This window comes from Misgurnus anguillicaudatus, chromosome 24, assembly GCF_027580225.2.
Source record: "Misgurnus anguillicaudatus chromosome 24, ASM2758022v2, whole genome shotgun sequence".
NCBI lineage: Eukaryota > Metazoa > Chordata > Actinopteri > Cypriniformes > Cobitidae > Misgurnus > Misgurnus anguillicaudatus.
Genome location: NC_073360.2, coordinates 43,159,440 through 43,182,754, shown reverse-complemented (window position 1 = coordinate 43,182,754; position 23,315 = coordinate 43,159,440). Strand labels below are relative to the sequence as shown.

The 23,315-nt window shown below is 37.2% G+C and overlaps 2 protein-coding genes across 7 annotated transcripts in view; both read right to left on the bottom strand.

The window, feature by feature from the left end:
* LOC129437071 (uncharacterized) overlaps positions 1-23,315 on the bottom strand; it is a 121,882-nt gene that overhangs the window by 12,717 nt on the left and 85,850 nt on the right. For 4 of the 5 annotated variants that reach the window (XR_012367912.1, XR_012367908.1, XR_012367910.1 and 1 more), the window contains exon 4: positions 1,626-2,545. The exons of the other annotated variant lie outside the window; for it this stretch is intronic. The gene's annotated coding sequence lies outside the window, so the exon portion shown is untranslated. Of the gene's footprint in view, positions 1-1,625; positions 2,546-23,315 lie in introns of those variants that run through there. 5 annotated transcript variants of the gene reach the window in all.
* On the bottom strand, positions 2,543-22,289 carry LOC129437063 (uncharacterized). Of its 2 annotated transcripts, none has more exons than XM_073863493.1 (3): positions 21,981-22,287; positions 21,363-21,894; positions 2,543-4,409 (listed from the first exon to the last, which is right to left on the bottom strand). In XM_073863493.1, the coding sequence occupies exons 1-3, from the start codon at positions 21,990-21,992 to the stop codon at positions 3,154-3,156; spliced, it is 1,800 nt and encodes a 599-aa protein (XP_073719594.1). In that variant the 5' UTR covers positions 21,993-22,287; the 3' UTR covers positions 2,543-3,153. The 2 variants fall into 2 exon arrangements, with proteins under 2 accessions (XP_073719594.1, XP_055051200.2); XM_055195225.2 differs by lacking the exon at positions 2,543-4,409 and adding an exon at positions 12,024-14,086 and having other exon boundaries at positions 21,981-22,289.

Below are 23,315 nucleotides of genomic sequence, written 5' to 3'. Positions count from 1 at the left end.
TGCCCAGAGACCAGGAGGACACATCATACATCATCAGCGTGTTCACGTCCACTCTGTAAACAGAGGCAACCAACTTTCTTGCTGAATTTACAACCTGCACATGAGCCACAAAACAAAACATATCTTTTGAAACAACAACGGCAAAAACTGTCTGGATCAGGAAAGAGCAAAAACCCAAATTAACATCAGTAACTGTAGTCGGGTTTCCCCATGCTGCCTTGCGTGCAAATTTATTCACATGGCAAGTCTAGCATGGAAACTATGGACCATTTCCCCCCTGAAATAGGAAACCAATCACAGAATGGGGAGGAGGCAGCACGACACACCGAAGCAGTTTTGTTTATCCAACACGGCAGCAGACATGAAGAAGGCTATCTGTGCCGCTACGCGTGGGTTACTGCCCTGTTATATGTTTTTAATGTTTTAGCCATATTTAAATAAAGGCTTTTTACCTTTTGATATATGAAGAGTGCCTTGGATTCCCCTTTCTTTCACGTTTAGTATACCCTACACCAAAGAGCACCTAACAAATTTTTCCCAAACAAAATTTTTTTCAGCTATTTTTGAGCACTTTGGATTTTTTCAGATTTCTTATTTGTAATATTGTTTAAAAGAGATAATTTATTATTGTATTTGGTTTCTATTTATTGTAACGTTAGACCACACAAATGAATACCGGCAAATGCTCATGCATGCAGAAGTTAATAATGTGTGTTGCCATTGCCTTGCTATTGCAAGTTTCTGTGACAAGATTAACGTGATACATAAATAAGAGGTAAATATAAGACGTGAACTTAAGCACAACTGTTCTGCGCACAAGGTCTTTTTACATCTGATTGAGAAAACACTACGATTCATGCATTTACATGCATATTTTTCTCCTGATGATCGGATCAAAGATCGGAATACACCACATCTTTTAATACGATCAAAATTTGCATCCGATCAGCCTGAATGGTATTGATTAAGGTGTTTACATGAATGCTTTTTAGTATGATTGAGCCATCAATGAGACTACAAACGGATTATTTGGTTGCATGTAAACGTATATAGCTATGTTGCTTTTGTAGTTTGTGTACCTTTAAGAATTAGCGTAACAATATTTATGTTTTCAAAATTACAAGCAAACTACTACATCTACACAACCGAAAACGTGCTGTATCTAATTCTGATTTCAAACAGTTGTTTATGTTGTTATTCACTTTGTACTGGAAAGGCTTCTCACTAGTGAATGAGACATGAAATGTGAACGTCTGGTCTGTTCATGTGTTTTGGAGGAAGCGTATGGATGGCCATCTGAATGGAGGGTGGATCTTGATTTTAGTGCTAGTAGGCTAAAGTTAGTTTTTTTTTTAAATCAGATACCCACCTATTTTTAGTCATAAGCTTTATTTATAGGACCTAAATGTATAGTCAGGTTAACGAATCCTCCCTTATACATGGCTATATACAAATACAGTAGCTTTTTTTCTATCAGGTAGGTTATTTTCTCATTTTTATCACATTACTTACGTTTTAAGATTATATGTTTTTTTAAGGAATTAAAGAAATTATTTTAAGCTATTCCCTCTTGAATATGCAAATGAAACGTGCAGTTGAAGTTTAAAACCTTTATTTTCATAAACCTGTACAATTCCTTTTTTATTACCACATTAAATTCAACTGTGATCGTCACAATAATGAACTAGAATGAAAGCTGTTATACAATATATGGTTTCTGTGCAGTAAAAATGTGACAAGCTTATCAAGTATGCAACGTATATTCAAAATATATTGGTGTTCCTCTCAGCAGTCTTTACTCCTCTCTACAAGCTCTTGCAGTTCATTTCTATTGTGCTACCATATCACACATCTGTTCAAGATGCTCTCAATGCAATAACAGGTCCTTTAACTTTCCTAGAAAGAATGAAAGACTGACAAAATACTGAATAATTAAGTAAACTTTCATTTACCAGCCCAGAGAAAAGGCCTATAGTAGAAGTCAGGAGACGTTTACTGAATAATCTGAAAAGTTTCTTTCTCAGTGTGTTTCTATACCAACCAAAGTTAATGAACAATAAATGACATTGTGGTCTCATGACATAAATACTTTAAAGCAACACTATGTAGTTTTTTTTACCTTTAAATAATGTCTCTAAAATTATTTCAGTGATAGAACAACTTTTAACTGGACAAATTGTACTGTTGTTGCAACCTGAGCAGCCTCCTAGCTGCTACAAGCACACTCTGAAAGTGGCGGTGGAGGGTAGAGCACACAGCCCCGCCCCTCACCCTGCCTGCAGAAGAGTGTCTGATACGCTTTTCAACCACATGGGGGAGCTGTAAGTCATTTTTACATGGAAACTACATAGTGTTGCTTTACAACCAATTAGAAAAATCACATAGCACACAATATAAAATTAACGAGTTCTTAAAAGAGATAAATGTGACATAACAATGATAAATGTGTTAATTCATGTTGTTTTTCATATTTTATTAACACTATTATGAACAGTTTGTTTGCTCCCGGACACATACACACATACACTTTTTAACAGCTTGGCACCTAAACTGCTAATTTTAAGGCACTGACAGTTTAAGATGTTCGGTCAGATGTTTAATTAGTTCAAAGGAAGATATTTTGTAGTGGTTTTAATGGTAAAAGCTAATGGAAACCATTAGGAATTTCTGTAAAGGTTTTATTGTTTTTTTTTTTTTCAGAAGGGAAGTGACTTGACAGAGCAAACGTCTTGTCACACTTAAGGGTTTTTCACCTGTATGGAATCTCTTGTGCTTAGAGGTCACATAATTTACTTATCTGTATAGCGCTGTTTTCACTGTCCTCAAAACGGGCTGATAAGCTTGCCGTTAGCTTAGCTGGCGACTGACATATTCCTGTGGGCGGGGTTTAGTCAAAAACTGTTCTATTGTAGTCATTAAAACAGGAAGTAGAGGTCTGTAGTCCAAACCGGCCGTTCGCTGTAAGCTTTGAAAGGCGAATTCTGTTAAAGAAAATATATCGCCTGGCAGTGAGCTTTATTATTTTACAAGTATTATTTATGCTATTATAGCAACATTACACACTAACTAGGGTTTAAAAAATAGGATTAGGAAAATGTGACCTTTAAGTTAGTTACACTGTTGACTAAAAATCTTCCCACAAACATTACAGTGTTAAGGTTTTTCTCCAGTATGAAGTCTCTGATGAGATTTTAAATGACCGGACTGAGAAAAAGTCTTATCACACTGAGAGCATTTGTAAGGTTTTTCACCTGTATGAAGTCTCTTGTGATTTATTAATGTAGCCCATTGTCCAAAACTCTTTCCACAGACACTACAGTGATAAGGTTTCTCTCTAGTATGAACTCTCTGATGGTATCTTAAGTTACTTGAACAAGTAAACGTCTTGTCACAGTGAGAGCATTTGTAAGGTTTTTCACCTGTATGAATTCTCTTGTGATTTAGTAATGAAGACCCTTGACTAAAACTCTTTCCACAGACACTACATTGATAAGGTTTCTCTCCAGAATGAACTCTTTCATGTTTTTTTAAGTTACTTGAACAAGTAAACGTCTTGCCACACTGAGAGCATTTGAAAGGTTTTTCACCTGTATGAATTATCTTGTGATTTAGTAATGAATACTTTACACTAAAACTCTTCCCACAGACACTACAGTGATAAGGTTTCTCTCCAGTATGAACTCTCTGATGGGCTTTAAAATTAGATGAACTAGAGAAGCTCTTTCCACAATGAGCGCAGACGTAAGGTTTCTCTACAGTGTGAACTCTCTGATGGATTATCAGCTGATATTTATTACAGAAACGTTTATCACAGTGTGAACACTGATAGAGTTTCTCATTAATTTGAGTATTCTGGTGTGATTTGAATGAACGTGAATCCTTAAAGGTTTTTCCACATTCACTGCACTGATACGGTCTCTCATTGGTGTGTGAACGCACATGTCTCTTCCGACTATGTTTATAGCTAAATCTCTTATCACAGTGAGGACACTCGTAAGGTTTTTCTCCTGTGTGAATTCTCTGATGAACTTTAAGATTGTCTTTGGTTTTGAAGTATTTTCCACACTCAGTGCAGTTGAAATGCTTTTCATCACTGTGTGTCCTCATGTGAATATTTAGTTTATAGGAAGAGACACAAATCTTCCCACACTGCTCACAGTGAAACTGCTTCTTCTTCTTCTTCTCTCTGTGATCTTCTGAATGAAGTTTCTTCTCTTGTAAGGTAGTAAAGCTGATCTCAGATCTGGTGAAGAGTTTCTGTTCTGTGTGTTTTCTCTCATGTCTCTCTAAATGTCTCTGTGAGCTGAATGTCTTTCCACAGGTGATGCAGGAAAGAGTTTGTGCTGTCAGTCGCTCTTTTGATGTTGAGGACGTTATTTCGATATCCAGACATGAATCGCTCTTCACATCTGAAAGAAACATGAAACAATAAAATTGTCTTTTCACTCCTATTCACACAAAGAAGGATGAAGAATTGAGATTCTGTATCTTTTTCTAGATTCACACATATAGACAGAAGACAGTTATCAGTCCTGTTATTACAGCTGGGTCATTGTTAGTGATGGGATATTTAAAGCGAGGGTCCGGAGCGTGTGTTGCGAATAAATGGATATGGGTGAGCGATATGACGATATTGTGACCGATTAAAATGTCTCCATGATCCACCCCCTCGGAAACATCACTGTATCCGTGCCTACGCGCCACATGACAAGGGACGTGCTCCCCACGCCTGGCGCACGCGTCCACGCAGCCCCCAAAGCACTGACCGTGCTCCGACACGCAATACAAACTACTGTTCAAATCATTCAGGGCATCACCGATGCGCAACACCCACAGCAAATAAAAAAAACTTGGATAGGTGAAGAAAAGCAGCCAATCCACCATTGCAAACAAAGTTTAGAACAAGCAAAAAAACAGGAATCAAAAATTAGGGTGACGAAAATGCTCCACAGCTTTTTGTTCTTGGAAGAATAAAAAATTAAAGAAGAGAAAATGACATGTAAACAGCGTTTATATGCACAGTCTTACGCCAGTTATGCTTAATAAAGTGATAACGTGATCTACACTAGGGCTGGGTATTGGCAACATCACGATAGTTAGCTGTATCGATATTTTTGCACAGCCCTAATCTCCGCATATGAAAGATAAACGTCACACACGGAAGTGAGCGCAAAGTAACGTATAAAAGTCTCCTCTCGACTAAAGCAGTTGGCAGAGAAACTGTTAAAATAGAAGCCCATGTTACATTTACAGGTTCTGCAGACCCGAGAAGAGATACAACATTGGCAGGTACTTCCGGGGCGCTTCAGAGTGTGCGACCCAGTAGTCTCTCAGTCGTTTGTTTGTTTGAATTGTGTTCTGTACTTGTTTTTTAAACTATGTTTTTTAACAGTGGTGTGTACGTATAAAACAAATAATCTGTCAGGGTCTCAGTAATGCAGATGATGGGATTACTCGTGGATTTTTTTGCACTTTTTTGCGTCTCAACACTTCTTCTGGGCTTTGCTAGCCACGCCGTAGGACATGGTGTATACGGGAAAGTGAGCCGCGAGCTGCTCATGTCCTTACGGACCTCTGCAGTGGGAACTTTACCATCGGGCATATCGACAGAACTTCTCAGGCCGCCGACGTTGTCAGGTCATCGGAAACGAGGAAGAAGAGGCGGTTTGCGTCGGAGACTTAAAACTCTTCGGCTGGATAACCGCCGCAAATTACCACCACTTCCTTCGGTCCTGTTGTCAAATGTACAGTCGATCAGAAATAAGATAGACGAGCTGGAAACATATGCCAAGTTTAAACGGGAAGTAAAAGACACTTGTCTCCTTGCCTTTACTGAACATGGCTTGGTGATGCAAATCCTGACTCGGACATGAACCTAACTGGGTTTGGAAGCCCAATCCGTATGGACCGGTCACCAGATATCACCGGCAAGAACCGAGGAGGAGGCGTGTGCTTTTACGTGAACGAAAGGTACTGTAACACTGTTGTGATTAGAGAGAAGATATGTACCACTGATGTGGAATTGTTGACTAGTTCTCTTCGTCCTTTTTATTTGCCGCGTGAATTCCAACAGCTATTTTACACATTAGTGTACATTCACCCACGGGCTAATGCCTCTGTTGCAGCCCAGCTGATTGCTGACGTCACGCATAAACTAGACTCTATCTGCCCCGAGGCACCCAAGTTTATACTTGGGGATTTTAATCATTGCAATTTAAAAAACATTTTAAAGACGTATGAACAGTATGTGACTTGTTTTACCACACAGAAGAATACTACGCTAGATTTATGCTATGGCTCAGTTTGCGGGGCTTATAAATCTTTGCCTATGCCTTCTTTTGGTGATTCTTACCATAGCAGTGTCTACCTCATGCCTGTATATAAACCGTTGTTCAGGCGCCTTGAGCGGGAGGAAAGGACAGTGAAAATCTGGTCAGAGGCCAGCATCTCCCTCCAAGCATGCTTTGAGTGCACAGACTGGCAATGTTTTTATGATGGTTGTGGTGATGATAATAATGAACTCATAGACACTGTTTCATCATATATTACATTCTGTGTGGAATCAGTAATTCCATCTAAAAAAAGTGGTTATTTTTCCAAATAACAAAGCTTGGGTGACCAAGGAACTTAAATCTGTTATTAACAAAAAGAAAAGATTATTCTATTCAGGAAACCTCCTGGATAAAAAAATGGCTTCCAGAGAAGTCAAAATAAGGAAGGCCAAAATGAATTATAGGAATAAAATTGAAAGCTTGTATTGTAGAGGGGATCTAAGGGCAGCCTGGACAGGGATAAAATCTATGGCATCAATTAATCAGTCTTCCTGTGGGACTAAGCAGGTTGTTCATGTAGATGGTGTGGAAAACGCAGACTTGGCAAATGGTTTTAATTCTTTCTTTTCCCGTTTTGAAAGGTCTGATTTTGTGAATAATATAGCTAAAACCCGGGAATCTTTGGTTCCAAATAATGGCTTAGTGATAACGCAAGGTAATGTTGCAAATCTTTTTAAGAAGGTAAACATACGTAAAGCTGCTGGCCCTGATTCCATCTGTGGACGCGTTTTGCGTTATTGTGCGGATCAGCTCTGTGAGGTGTTTACAACACTTTTTCAGAGGTGTATTGAGTGTGGTAAGATTCCGGCTTTATGGAAATCATCATAATACCTGTCCCTAAAAAGAATAATCCAAGGGAAATGAAAGAATTCAGACCAGTGGCATTAACATCACTAGTGATGAAAACTTTCGAAAGAATATTGAAAGATGAAATTGTCTCCCTAATTGATGGAAAATTAGATCCTCTACAATTTGCCTATCAAGCGGGGAAAGGTGTGGAGGATTCTAAGATTTTTATTTTAGATAAATTATATAAGCACCTCGAAAAACCTAAATCGCATGCAAGAGTTTTATTTGCTGATTTCTCTCCAGCGTTTAACAAGATGCAGCCTCATATCCTAATTGAGCGATTGGCCTCTCATTTTAATCTCCCTGATCAGATTTTATTGTTGCTCTTAAATTTTTTAACAGACAGATTACAGCAGGTCTTTGTGAATGGCCATATGTCCAGTATTCTCACTTCAAACACAGGGTCTCCACAAGGCTGTGTCCTTTCTCCTTTGCTATTATGTACACGGATAGCTGCAGGACTTCCCAACTGGGCAGCTATCTTGTGAAATTCTCTGATGATACTGCTCTACTGTCACTTCTTCAGGGGGCTCAATCGGGCCATGGAAGTGCTTAATCACAATTTGTGAATTGGTGTGATGACAATTTTTTAGACCTTAATGTTACAAAAACTAAAGAGTTAATTATCGACTTTAGAAAGAATCGTTCTAATCCAGAAGCCAGCATTATTCATGGAGAAAATGTAGAAATTGTAGAGACGTACAAGTACCTAGGAACTATGTTTGATTCTAACCTTAGGTTTGATAAAAACACAGAGTCAATCATTAAGCGAGGACAACAGAGAATCCATTTGATGCGGAAGCTAAATTCTTTTAATGTGTCGCAAAGAATTCTATGTAATTTTTATTAGGGATCGACCGATATGGATTTTTCAGTGCCGATACCGGTTTTTGTTTCATCAGCCTTAGCCGATGACCGATACAGCTGCCGATTTTCTTGAGCCGATATTTGGAGCCGATACTGCTTTTGCTCACTCAATTTATATTATAAAAATTATGTAAAAAATGGCATGTTGTTAAAAAGAGATGTTATTAGTTTGGACAGACATTTTTTTTTAGTCTAGGACTAGTCTAATCCCTGTCCAGGAAACTGCCCCATAGAGATGAGAAATAAAACCCGCTTTGTTTAGTTAGGCTGAGCTTTCGATGTTGTCATTGAAAGGTTGGTTGTTTTTAGTCACATGACCTGCAATTGCTTGTGGCTTCCAGCACTCTGTCTGTAAATAATGCCGTAAAAAAAAAGGGCGAACACGGAAGCCATGTATCGGCCGATGCCGATACACATAAAACTCGCAAATATCGGCCCGATTTATCGGCCGGCCGATATATCGGTCTATCACTAATTTTTATCATTCATTTATTGAAAGCCTTTTAACATTTTCCTGGTTTTATGGATTGTCGGTGCGGGACAAGAATAGGCTAAACAGTATTGTTAGAATCTGTTCCAAGATTATTGGTGTTCAGTTGACAGACTTGAGCACCCTTTGGAAAAAAAGGGTGCTCCAGAAGGCTAGACAGGTCATGAGTTGTCCTGACCATGTTCTCAGTCAGGAATTTTGTCTAATGCCGTCAGGACGACGCTACCTTGCTCCCCCAAGGAAAACTAACAGATACGCAAGTTCTTTTATTCCTTCTGCTATTACATTTTTAAATGCTGATTCCTAATTATTATTATTCCTGTATATATGGATGGAAATGTATAGATGGACAGCGGCAACTATAGGTGCCAGCATCCTAAACCTTGCATTATTATTATTTATTAGTATTTATTGTTTCATATTGTCTATTAATTATTATGATCGTGAGCAGTGGTTGCTGCTTAGTCAGTACTGTGGCTGGTGCACTTGTTGCTTGCTTTTCTTTTTTTATTTTTTTTATTTATGCCCATCTATGCAAAATGATGTCACTGACAGTATTTCTCTGTTTGTGTGTAGGCTCAAATTAAGTGTTGTGTTGTCTTGTCTTGTTGATACGACTGGTAGGCTAGAAACTGAATTGCCCTTAGGGGATAAATAAAGTTGTTTGAAGTTGAAGTTGAACAATATTAGCTTTAGACAGATATATGCCGTCGGCTTTTTGATCAACTATTATGTACTATACTGCCCTCCAAAGGCTAAGTGCAGTATCTACGCAAACACTGAAACTGAGAAAAATGGCTTTAAAGTTTTTTACACCAGCCAGTCAAACATGTTACTGCAATTTTGGCACACACATTTCTCTGAAATGGGACAAAATTTAACCAGGAGACTTTGTCACAAGACACAACAGATCTCACAAAGCCCATTTTAACCCTTAACTCAATTTTGACCAAATGCGTAGTTACTGCGCTTTCGCTTTGTAGGGCAGTATAGGTGGTGACGTCACTGCAAGCGAGAAAACTTCTTGAATTCTTCAAGTCCCATGTAAGCGCAGTTGTCTGCATAGCCAGATTATTGATTTGCATGTAAACGCATGAAAACAGTTTTCTATAATAAGCAGATTTTTGATAGTAATCTGCTTATTCTGTGCATGTAAACGCACTCAGTGTTTGTGCAAATGCTGTCTATTTCCTTTGTGTAATTGCTTGTAGTGGAGTGTCCTGAAAGACTCTTCAGAGATAAAAAGAATGTAATACTACTCTATAGGTACTCCAGATTAACATCAGAAATGCAGAAACAGTGTGTGTTACGTGAGCTTTAAAACTATATGACAAAAATTATATTTAAAGGAAATATTCTTACAGTTATTCAAAGATGTACAAATAATTCCATATATTATTTCCTGTTTAAGAGCACATCCTTCATTATTTTCCAGGGAATTTTGAAACTAACTGAAGTCATTTGGACAAAAAGAACTTAGCATCCCAAACTTCATCAAAAATATCTACAAATGTGTTCATAAGACAATCGGAGCACTTGGGGGTTTAGACACAGAGGTAAGTGATTTATGATCAAATTATTATTTTAGGGTGAACTAACCCTTTAAGCCTACATACCTGTTGCTCAATAAATATTAAAGATATCCTAAACTCAGTGAGTTTGTGACTGAAAACCCAAAATAGGTGCTCCCAGTTAAAAATGTTAAAAACACAACAATAATTAAGGAGACATACCTGATGTAATAAAGTCATCATCTTCATCAGGGCGATCTTCCTCTTCTGTGGGTTCAGTTTTGATTTCTGTTGGTTCAGTTTTGATTTCTGTTTGTTCAGTTTTAAATTCTGTGGGTTCAGTTTTGATTTCTGTGGGTTCAGTTTTAATCTTCATCATGAGGTTCGTGCAGTCGATGAGTTTAACTGAACACATCTTCAGTTTGGTCTGCAGGATCTGCTGCTGTTCTCCAGCGTTACAGACAGAATCCAGAGACTCTGTGGAGGTTTGATCCTCCTGTAATCTCTGTTTACTGTCACACACTGTAGTGTCCTGAGTGTCTGTGAGCTTTGACTCAGTATAACAGAGTAAAGTCAGACTGAGATCGGAGTCTTGTGTGTGTCTGGATTTCTCTTCAGAGAGTTTAGAGTCCAGCAGTGTCTGTGGTGTGCGGCTCTGATCTCTGCTCATCCACACTGAATCCAGACTCCCATCATCAGTCACATACACTGAAGATTCACAACAATCCACTTCCTGACAACACAACACAGACAGACAGAAAGATTAGAAATTATTTGATGTTGTCTGATTCAGGTAAATGATGTTTAAGCTGCACAAACCTCTAGATTCATTGCTAAATCTCCTCTAGACCTAAGCTTTGTCTCCAGTAACGCCACCTCTTTCTCCAGCTGAGAGATTTTTGTGATGAAATCATCAATATATCCAGCACGGACAGATCAGTTCCTACTCATTTACAGCACATCTCATCATCAACGTCTCAACACATAAATACACAGAGACAAGACTCTGTTTAAACTCGATGAAACACGCAAGAGAGAAAACACTGAGAATACACAAACACATCACACGCGCGCTTTCTTTCTTTCTTTAGTGAGTTTATTTGCGGACTAAAGAGCTGCAGCGCCTCCTGCTGTACTGGAGACAGAAGACGCTCACTGCTTTACAAGTGAGTATGAGGAGGCTGCAGATCTGGAGGCAGATTTACGGCTCTGTTGTTTCTGGTGTGTCAGTAGGGTTTACAGTGAGTGAGAGTGTACACAATATAAGATAAACAGTGTAATGATCTGCACCAAATATTAAAATATATGTAGATATTCACTGTTAATTCAAACACTGCCTACACAAGACAATTAAACTGCAATGGAATTTAGTGAACAATTACTAACACAAATTATGGTACTTTCCTTTATTTAACATGGTTTTATTATGGTAAAAGTGTAGTAACCATGGTTTTTGTGTAGTGATTACTATCAGCAAAACCATGATTTTACTACACTAGTCAAGTTTAACTACGAATTTTAAAATTGTGTTACTACAGTTACCATGTTTTTTTTAGTTGTAGTAAAACCATGGTTATTTTTGTTTCTGATAAACTATTCTCTCTTGAATTTGAAAATGAAACGTGCAGTTGAAGTATAAAGCCTTATTTTCATCTGTAAATTTACCTGTACAATGACATTCTTTCTTTTTTATTACCACATCACATTCAACTGTGATTGTCATAATAATAAAGTAAAAAGAAACCCGTTATACAATATATGGTATCTGTGCAGTGAAAGTGTGACAAGCTTGTCCATTTATGCAACCGATACTCAAATAGTGGTGTTCCTCTCAGCAGTCTTTACTCCTCTCTACAAGCTCTTACAGTTCATTTCTATTGTGCTACAACATCATACTGTGCATCTGGAGAAGATGATCTCAATGCAATAACAGGTCCTTCCTAGAAAGAATAAAAAGACTGACAAAATACTGAATAATTATGTAAATTTTCATTTACCAGCCGAGAGAATAGGCCTATAGCAGAAGTCAGGAGACGTAATCATTGTAAAAATGAACAAAGAATTTACTGAATAATCTGAACAGTTCCTTTCTTAAATGAACAATTAATGACATTGTGGTCCCATGACATAAATACTTTAAAACCAATTAGAAAAATCACATAGCACACAATATAAAATTAATGAGTTCTTAAAAGAGATAAATGTGACATAAAAATGATAAATGTGTTATTTCATGTTGTTTTTCATTTTTTATTAACACTATTATGAACAGTTTGTTTGCTACCAAACACATACACACATACACTTTTTAACAGCTTGGCACCTAAAACTGCTAATTTTAAGGCACTGACAGTTTAAGATGTTCGGTCAGACGTTTAATTAGTTCAAAGGAAGATATTTTGTAGTGATTTTAATGGTAAAAGCTAATGACTTGACAGAGCAAACGTCTTGTCACACTTAAGGGTTTTTCACCTGTATGGAATCTCTTGTGCTTAGAGGTCACATAATTTACTTATCTGTCTGTATAGTGCTGTTTTCACTGTCCTCAAAAAAGGCTGACTAGCTTGCCGTTAGCTTAGCTGGCGACTGACATATTCCTGTGGGCGGGGTTTAGTCAAAAACTGTTCTATTGTAGTCATTAAAACAGGAAGTAGAGGTCTGTAGTCCCGTTCGCTGGTAGCTTTGAAAGGCGAATTCTGTTGAAGAAAATATATCGCCTGGCAGTGAGCTTTATCATTTTACAAGTATTATTTATGCTATTATAGCAACATTACAAACTAACTAGGGTTTAAAAAATAGGATTAGGAAAACGTGACCTTTAAGTTAGTTTCACTGTTGACTAAAAATCTTCCCACAAACATTACAGTGTTAAAGGAACAGTATGTAGGATTGTGGCTAAAACTGGTACTGCAATCACACAACTAGTGGCCAATACGCAAAATGACAACATAAACATCAGTTAAGGACTGCAACTCCACTTTTTAAATGACAATATCCTTGCCAAGCCACTGATGTCACTGATATAAATATTTGAAATGAAAATTAATTATTAATGTCTAGTGACATATCAGGGCTGTTTTATGATTAATTGATATAAATTTCTTACATACTGTTCCTTTAAGGTTTCTCTCCAGTATGAACTCTCTGATGGTATTTTAAATTACTTGAATAACCAAAAGTCTTGTCACACTGAGAGCATTTGAAAGGTTTTTCACCTGTATGAATTATCTTGTGCTTTAGTAAGGTAGACTTTAGACTAAAACTCTTCCCACAGACACTACAGTGATAAGGTTTCTCTCCAGTATGAACTCTTTGATGAACTCTTAAATTAGTTGAATTAGTGAAGCTCTTTCCACAATGAGCGCAGACGTAAGGTTTCTCTCCAGTGTGAACTATCTGATGGGTAATCAGCTGATATTTATAACCGTAACATTTTTCACAGTGTGAACACTGATAGAGTTTCTCTTTAATGTGAGTATACTCGTGTTTTTTTAATGAACTTGAATCACTAAAGGTTTTGTCACATTCACTGCACTGATACGGTCTCTCATTGGTGTGTGAACGCACATGTCTCTTCAGATTATTTTTACAACTAAATCTCTTCTCACAGTGAGGACACTCGTAAGGTTTTTCTCCTGTGTGAATTCTCTGATGAACTTTAAGATTGTGTTTAGTATTAAAGTAATTTCCACATTCAGTGCAGTTGAAAGGCTTTTCATCACTGTGTATCCTCATGTGAATATTTAGTTTAGAGAAAGAGACACAAATCCTCCCACACTGCTCACAGTGAAACTGCTGCTTCTTCTTCTTCTCTCTGTGGTCTTCTGAATGAAGTTTCTTCTCTTGTAAGGTAGTAAAGCTGATCTCAGATCTGGTGAAGAGTTTCTGTTCTGTGTGTTTTCTCTCATGTCTCTCTAAATGTCTCTGTGAGCTGAATGTCTTTCCACAGGTGATGCAGGAAAGAGTTTGTGCTGTCAGTCGCTCTTTTGATGTTGAGGACGTTATTTCTATATCCAGACATGAATCGCTCTTCACATCTGAAAGAAACATGAAACAAATAAATTGTCTTTTCACTCTTATTTACACAAAGAAGGATGAAGAATTGAGATTCTGTATCTTTTTCTAGATTCACACATAAGACAGAAGTCAGGTGTCAGTCCTGTTAATACAGCTGGGTCATTCTTAGTGATGGGATATTTAAAGCGAGGGTCCGGAGCGTGTGTGGATATGGGTGAGCGATATGACGATATTGTGAACGATTAAAATGTCTCCATGATCCACTTTTCCGGCAATTGTGTCCGTGCCTACATCAAGTATGTGACAAGGGGGCGTGCTACACGAAGGCGAGGTGTACCTTTTTGCGTTTGGCGCACGTGTCCGCTGAGCTTTCAAAGTATTGACCGTGTTCCGACACGCAATACAAATTTATTGTTTAAATTATTCAGGGCATCACTGATGTGCAACATTTACAGTAAATAAAAAAATTAGGATAAGTGAAGAAAAATAGCCAATCCACCATTGCAAACAAAGTTTAGAAAAAGCAAAAAAACAGGAATCAAACATTAGGGTGACAAAAATGCTCCACAGCTTTTTGTTCTAGGAAGAATTAAAAATTAAAGACGAGAAAAACGACAGTGAGTGCGTTTACATGCACAGTCTTACGCCAATTATGCCTAATAAACTGATAACGTGATCTACGCATATGAAAGATAAACGTCACACGCGGAACTGAGCACAAAGTAACGTATAAAAGTCTCCGCTCGACTAAAGCAGTTGGCAGAGAAACTGTTAAAATAGAAGCTCATGTTACATTTACAGGTTCTGTAGACCCGAGAAGAGATACAACAATATAGCTTTAGACAGATATATGCCGTCGGCTTTTTGATCAACTATTATCTACTATAGGTGGTGAAGTCACTGCCAGTGAGAAAACTTCTTGAATTCTTCAAGTCCCATGCAGTCGCGTAGCTATGGGTGGGCCTTGGCCCGCCCATCTGTCAGCTAGGCCCACCCACCTGCCTATCCAGTAAAGCCTATTATTTATCGTAATGAGTAAATTATGTTGCAATTATCACTACACTTGACCTATAAAATAAATATTTTTTTAAACTCTTGTTTGCTATTATAATAAGGAATAAGTTAATTTTGTAAATAGTAGTGCAATAAATGGCGTGTTTCGAACAGCCTCCTTGCCCCTCCTACACCCCCCTTCGGTGAGAAGACTTTATTACAGCTTGATAATGCACCCTTTAACATTACCGTTGAGGATTCTGAACATGAGGTGTTGATTCAGCAGCTAAAAAAAGAAAAGTCTTTGCCGATAACATTTGCGCCCACTTTTGCGCCCATGAGCCTGGTCTGAAAACGAGTTGTGTTCAGGCGCATTGTTGGTGAGTTGCTATTTTAAAGCAAATAAAATAGACTACGTCACTGACCAACTAAAACCTGCTCTTAAGTCAATGGAGCAATATTGCTTTTGTTATTTAATGATGGCGTTAGTAATATGCGCCTACGGGACGACAACGCGCATTTGCTTATCACATGGAAGCGCAGCAGCATAAAATGTTAAGAATGTTTAAAAACACTATTATTGAGTGTCTTGACTTGGACATAAATGAGGACAGAGTATGAGACGTTAGAAGGCGTATAAAGCTGCTTCACCTGTAGCCTGGTAAGTAATTAAATGTTTTGCTTTAAATAAATGCAAAAATTGCATTTATTTAAAAACATTTTAATGCTACCCCAGAGATATATTATATATGATTACTTTGTACCTGTGAATATTATGAGATGAGAACCGTTTTTATGTTATGCTTAAATTTCAAAACACCCGGCGCTGTTCTAGTGCTGAAACGGCACGTTTGTAAATTATTGATCTCCTGTTCGTTAAAAATAAACTATTTTTAAAGTACAAACCTTTTCTTGCATATTTGTAAATTATTCTTTGAGATTACACCGATCATGCTCTCTATACATTTACAACAATTAAAAGCCTGCTATTTTTACTTCCATGACCAAGGCCGCCTTAATGCACGGGCTTACATGGGCTGAAGCCCAGGGGCCTCCCAAGTTCAAGGGCCTCCGCCGACTCCCAAATTTGCGTTCATGATGGGCTGAAAAGGTAATATTGTTTTGTAACTTGTTAGGTTTTCTGTCAATCACTCTAATTGCAAGTTACATGACTGCTGATTGGTCCGTTGTAACTTAACGTGAAATAAAATGTCAGACGTAACATATTTTTTATTCCGCGTAATGTAATTAAGTGCGCGTTGTCAACTTGACATTCCTGCACGTTAGATTGAATGTGACAGAGAAAAGGAAAATAATCCACCAACAAATGAAAGAGTAATTTCTGAAAATTCATAATAGGCACCAGTGAGGTGCAGGTCTCTCTCTCCTTCGTGCGTGCGCTCGTTCGCTCTCTCTGTGCTCGTTCAGCTGAGTCTCTGGCATGCAGAAGTCTCTCCAAACGTGCACAAGAAACTGTGCCGCTAAATTAAGAAAGGAGTTCCCGCACATAATGCTGTTAGTTGTTATAAAGTTTAAAGGGGCGGTGAATTTGTTGATTTTATTGTTTTATACTGTTGTCTGATGTCTACTTATGATGTTCCCATGGTTTTTACATTCAAAAACATCAAAAGCAACAAGTAATAGGCTATTTTGTAACATGGATTAGTGGGTCTCTGGAGAAATGGTTCGTTTGAAGGGGCGGGCCGCATTGAAGACCTGAACGTAAACACCCACTGCTATGATTGGACAGCTTCATTCCCCTTCATTACTTGTGGTTAATTTTTTTAAAAATTTTAATGTTATAAAAATAGCAGCCGAACACAAATATGTTTGAGCCACAAACGATTCTGTGTGCTAAAGATGATACACATAAATGACAATACGTATATTAAAGTAGAAACAAAACTCAACGTGACTAAATTACCGTATAAAACACAGTAAGCGTGCATCAGAATCTAAACTGCGGCTAATAAATCCTTATCAATAACTTTGTATATTTATATTGTGCTTGTGAGGTTGCTTTTACATTCACGTAACGTTACATACCACAGTTATATGATAAAAAATAAGCTTTGTTGAGTGTTTGACCTTTCAAACGAAACTCGCCTAAATTACCGTATACAACACAGTAAACGGGCATCAGAATCTAAACTGCGGCTGATAAATCCTTCCTTATAACTAACTTTGTATATTTCTACCTTTAAATTACAGTCATATTGTTAAGTGTTGTACCTTTATTAATCGTTTAATGTTTTTAGTAAATTAAAACAGTCAAACAAACGTGTTTAGACACGGATGTTACAACAGGACATATCAAGCGATCTCTTAAGCAATAGTGAAACGCAGTAACTTAAATAAAGTAAAATGTCTTACTGTGTATTATACTGCTGTGTCATTGTTGTCAGATCCAATATAAGTGGTGCTTTTAATCACAGTCTCTCTGCAAATCCAGCATCGACTTCTTTACAAATGAATCCATGTACACAACGTTAACAAACACTCCCCACACGAGCTGGAACTTCTTCAAAAGCAAACTTTATCCACGCATATTGCTAATGTTAAGTTCCAAGCCTCCGAATTGAAGTATTTAGCTTCTGTGTTGTTCCCACGCGGTTCTTCCACAACAGAAAATGTGTTTCCATGGTATCATAACAGATCACCGCATCAAAATAAAAGTCTCTCAGAAAAAAAATTATTTAAAAAGTCATTTTGGTTAAATTTGTCAATCTTTAAAGACATGTTTACTTACTGAGACACACGTGTGTCACGCGAAGCGGTGGGCGGGGCTACAAAAGTAGACGTGTCCTTTTGGGGTTATGGGGGTTTCAATTCTACTTTGACGTCATAGATTCCAGAATTTTAGACTGGATTGTTTAGCTGGCTTGGTGCCAAAAACGGTTATATTTCAGTAGCACAGACGTTTTCAGTTCTGAAACTTGCAGGATGTTCATTTAAGTATGATGACCTCTTATATAACAAATTATTAAGTTAAAATTGAGTTTTTGATTCACCGCTCCTTTAAGTTTACTCGTGTTTATATCAGTGACGTGTGCGCAGCTGGAGCGATGTAGTTTGACGCGACGTTAGCTCACAGTACACACATCTGTTGGTTTAGAAATACGAGAAAGAGTAAAGGTAAACGGTAAAGGTGCAAGTAAGTAAAGAGCGACAAGACCATCTCAAATTATCATCCCCTGATAGCACCATTATAATCTCATTATATAAAGATCTTATACAGGTATGCTCCCTGTTCCATGTCTTGTGCATATTCATACTTTGTCGTTTTACATACTTATGTATGCATAAATACTAAATACAATGCATACTATATCTTCAATAGCCTACAAAATAAATAACTGATTAAAAAACAAGATTCTGTCTATAAACACTTATCTTTTGTTATCATTAATGCATTTTCACTTTAAAACTAACTTTAACTTCTTATATTTTTAAAACTGTTGTGAGCATTTAGTTAGTGAGTGGCAATTTTCTGCAAATTTGTATATTCCAAAAACTATATATACATAAAGCTTATAAACATATAAACTTTCACACATTTTGGTTTTATTATCACCACAAGTTGCTGTGTGTGGTTGTTAAATAAAGTGTCTTGTGTTTATGCTCAAGTGATATGTTAATAATGATATTATGGTGTTTTCTGGCTCAAAGAGGGAAAACTCACTGTTGTATGTCTCGAAAGAAACTAATGCATTTTGTGATGTAGATTACCTAGATATTGCACTTAAAAAAAAAATGAGACTATAAATCAGGGCTCTGAACCGGTTCAAGGAACGAAAACGAAAACCGGAAACGAACGAAATTTTAACAGGAACAAAAACGAAAACGAAAACAAAATCAATTTTAATTGTTCTGAACAGAAACGTTTATTTAAAATTACCATTAACCGGTTAATAACGTTATTTTATCGTTTTCTTTAATATTGTACTTTATCAGTGACCAATCATGAATTGAACAGTACAACATGTGACTTTGACGCATCAAGCGTGAGTGACTTTGACACATAGCGTGAGTGAAATGCCCGCGCCGCAGTCATCGAGTCTCCGGCCCGATAGCATTTGTCTTAAATAACCACAAAGCTACCCATCAAATGTTCAAATATGTTTAAGTTAAAACTTGCTTGGAAATATGAAGATGCAAACTGTAACTCAAAAAAGCCAGGGGACTTATACCACTGTCAATTACTTTTTAGATGGGTCGCCACCAAGAAATTCCTTTTCGTTATTATTTTTCTTACGACAAGCTGTCTTAACAAGTCTGTCTGCAATATTAAAGGATGTGGGGGAGAAGTACAGTAGCCGGGATTCACTGAAGTAACTTACAGAGGCACATTTAACGTAAACATCCAGCAGAGTATGCTGCGGTTTCAACCAGTAAAAGACCGGCATAAAACGGGTCGTTTTTTTTCCGCTGTTTATACTTAAAATTATTTCATGTATTTCTTTTGTGGTTTTAACAATTAATGAAATGTTGAAGTTTAGTTATATCATGTGTTATGTTATTATTTTTGTGTGAAAATTAGTCTGTATGCATGCATTTGTTAAAGTATAGCCTGAATTAAAATAACGTTATTAACCGGTATTTTTTCTATGTAAACCGTTTTCGGAACGTAAATGTTCAATGAGGAACGCAAAAACGGAAACGTTAAAATATCGATTCTGCTCGGAGTGAAACGATTGCTAATTTTTTTCGTTTTTAAGCCCTGCTATAAAACGAGGGGAAGGGGGGCCTACAAAACCACTTAGCCCCTGGTCCTCACAAAAGGTTAAGGCGGACCTCTCCATCACTGAAACAAAACGACTTTAAAAAGTATAAAAGAAGAATTTAGTATAAAAACAATAAAAATAAGTTTTTAACATTTTTGTAAAATTATTATTATGTTATCAGGTTATTATTTTGTTTTATAGTGCTACTTAGCTGTAATGTTTAAGTTATGAAGGTTTAAATCAAAACAAACCAACTGCAGTTGAATTGATATTAATTGGAATGAACCAAAAAACGAGATTTCTGAAAAAAGCTGAATTATCTCTTTTTGCAATGAAACTATTCAAATACCAACAAATTAGGCTTCTATTTAAAGTATTTTTAAAGTACAAAGATTTTCTTGCATATTTGTTAAATATTATTTGAGATAAGACTGATCATCTGGGCTATCAATACATTTACAGTAATGAAAAGCCTGCTATTTATACTTCCATGACTGAAAGAAAACGACTTTTAAAGGTTTTAATACCAAAAACTAAGAATTTCATTACAAATACAAACAACTCAATTTTTAATATCAATCTTAAACTGGTGGTCTTCTTACTCCGCTTAGTTTTTTGTTTACAAATTCTGCCAAAATATGGAATCGGGATGGCGCCACCAACTGGCTTTTAAAGGAGATGAGACTCTTATTGGTTTATTGCACATTGCGCTTAGATTGTTAAAATAGGGCCCATACAGGTGTTTGTTCTTAATAAAGGGTGATATATTGAAGCTGGTGTAGTTGTGTGTTTGTATATTTTGATAACAGATGCATTTTGGGTTAAGGCCCACCTGATTTTCTCTGGGCCCACCCACATTGTGAATCCTGGCTACGCTAGTGGTCCCATGTAAGCGCAGTTGTCTGCATAGCCAGATTATTGATTTGCATGTAAACGCATGAAAACAGTTTTCTATAATAAGCAGATTTTTGATAGTTATCCACTTATTCTGTGCATGTAAACACACTCAGTGTTTGTGCAAATGCTGTCTATTTCCTTTGTGTAATTGTTTGTAGTGGAGTGTCCTGAAAGACTCTTCAGAGATAAAAAGAATGTAATACTACTCTATAGGTACTCCAGTTTAACATCAGAAATGCAGAAACAGTGTGTGTTACGTGAGCTTTAAAACTTTATATGACAAAAATTATATTTAAAGGAAATATTCTTACAGTTATTCAAAGATGCACAAATAATTCCATATATTATTTCCTGTTTAAGAGCACATCCTTCATTATTTTCTGGAGAATTTTGAAACTAACTGAAGTCATTTGGACAGAAAGAAGCCTCTCGGACTTCATCAAAAATATCTACAAATGTGTTCATAAGACAATCGGAGCACTTGGGGGTTTAGAACGACACAGAGGTAAGTGATTTATGATCAAATTATTATTTTAGGGTGAACTAACCCTTTAAGCCTACATACCTGTTGCTCAATAAATATTAAAGATATCCTAAACTCAGTGAGTTTGTGACTGAAAACCCAAAATAGGTGCTCCCAGTTAAAAATGTTAAAAACACAACAATAATTAAGGAGACATACCTGATGTAATAAAGTCATCATCTTCATCAGGGCGATCTTCCTCTTCTGTGGGTTCAGTTTTGATTTCTGTGGGTTCAGTTTTGATTTCTGTGGGTTCAGTTTTGATTTCTGTGGGTTCAGTTTTGATTTCTGTTGGTTCAGTTTTGATTTCTGTTGGTTCAGTTTTAATCTTCATCATGAGGTTTGTGCAGTCGATGAGTTTAACTGAATACATCTTCAGTTTGGTCTGCAGGATCTGCTGCTGTTCTCCAGCGTTACAGACAGAATCCAGAGACTCTGTGAAGGTTTGATCCTCCTGTAAGCTCTGTTTACTGTCACACACTGTAGTGTCCTGAGTGTCTGTGAGCTTTGACTCAGTATAACAGAGTAAAGTCAGACTGAGATCGGAGTTCTGTGTGTGTCTGGATTTCTCTTCAGAGAGTTTAGAGTCCAGCAGTGTCTGTGGTGTGCGGCTCTGATCTCTGCTCATCCACACTGAATCCAGACTCCCATCATCAGTCACATACACTGAAGATTCACAACAATCCACATTCTGACAACACAACACACACAGACAGTAAGATTAGAAATTATTTGATGTTGTCTGATTCAGGTAAATGATGTTTAAGCTGTACAAACCTCTAGATTCATTGCTAAATCTCCTCTTGACCTCAGCTTTGTCTCCAGTAACGCCACCTTTTTCTTCAGCTGAGAGATTTCTGCGATGAAATCATCAATATATCCAGCATGAACAGATCAGTTCATACTGATTTACAGCACAGCACATCTCATCATCAACGTCTCAACACTTAAATACACAGAGACAAGACTCTGTTTACACTCAATGAAACACGCAAGAAAGAAAAACACTGAGGATACACAAACACATCACACGCGCGCTCTTTCTTTCTTTCTTTAGTGAGTTTATTTGCGGACTAAAGAGCTGCAGCGCCTCCTGCTGTACTGGAGACAGAAGACGCTCACTGCTTTACAAGTGAGTATGAGGAGGCTGCAGATCTGGAGGCAGATTTACGGCTCTGTTGTTTCTGGTGTGTCAGTAGGCTGTAAAGTGTGTGAGAGTGTACACAATATAAGATAAACAGTGTAATGATCTGCATCAAATATTAAAATATTTGTAGATATTTACTGTTGATTCAAACACTGCCTACAGGAGACGATTGAACTGCAACAGAATTTAGTGAATTGAACAATTAAAGGAGTAGTCTACTCATTTTCAATATTAAAATATGTTATTACCTTAACTAACAATTGTTGATACATCCCTCTATCATCTGTGTGCGTGCACGTAAGCGCTGGAGCGCGCTGCGACGCTTCGATAGCATTTAGCTTAGCCCCATTCATTCAATGGTACCATTTAGAGATAAAGTTAGAAGTGACCAAACACATCAACGTTTTTCCTATTTAAGACGAGTAGTTATACGAGCAAGTTTGGTGGTACAAAATAAAACGCAGCGCCTTTCGTAGCGGATTCAAAAGAGGAACTACATCCCACGGCGCAACAGCACCTTTGTGAGTACTTCGACTCGCCTGAAAAGTCTGCTCCCCTTCTCATGCTGAGTCCCAATTCGCCTACTTATACTACGACCTAAAAGTATGTACTGTTTTTGTGAGGAAAATGTACATACTTTTGAGTGTGTAGCAAAAGAGTATGCACGTTCTGGGACGTACTTCGATGACGTCATGCAACCTGAACGACAACGTGGTTGCAGGTCGTTTGGGCGGCTGGTTATGTGCAACAATGTGTGTAACGAAAGCTACTTATTTTAAAGTCAAAATAGTTAAAGTTTATAGTATAACTATTGTTTAACGTATTTTATGCTTATTTTATACTTATGTATGCAAATCAAAAATACCGCGATGAAAATGAACCATGCTTTTACTATAGTAAAAGTGTAGTAACCATATTTCTTAATAAAGTTAACATTTGTACAGCCACAGTATTACTACAAATAA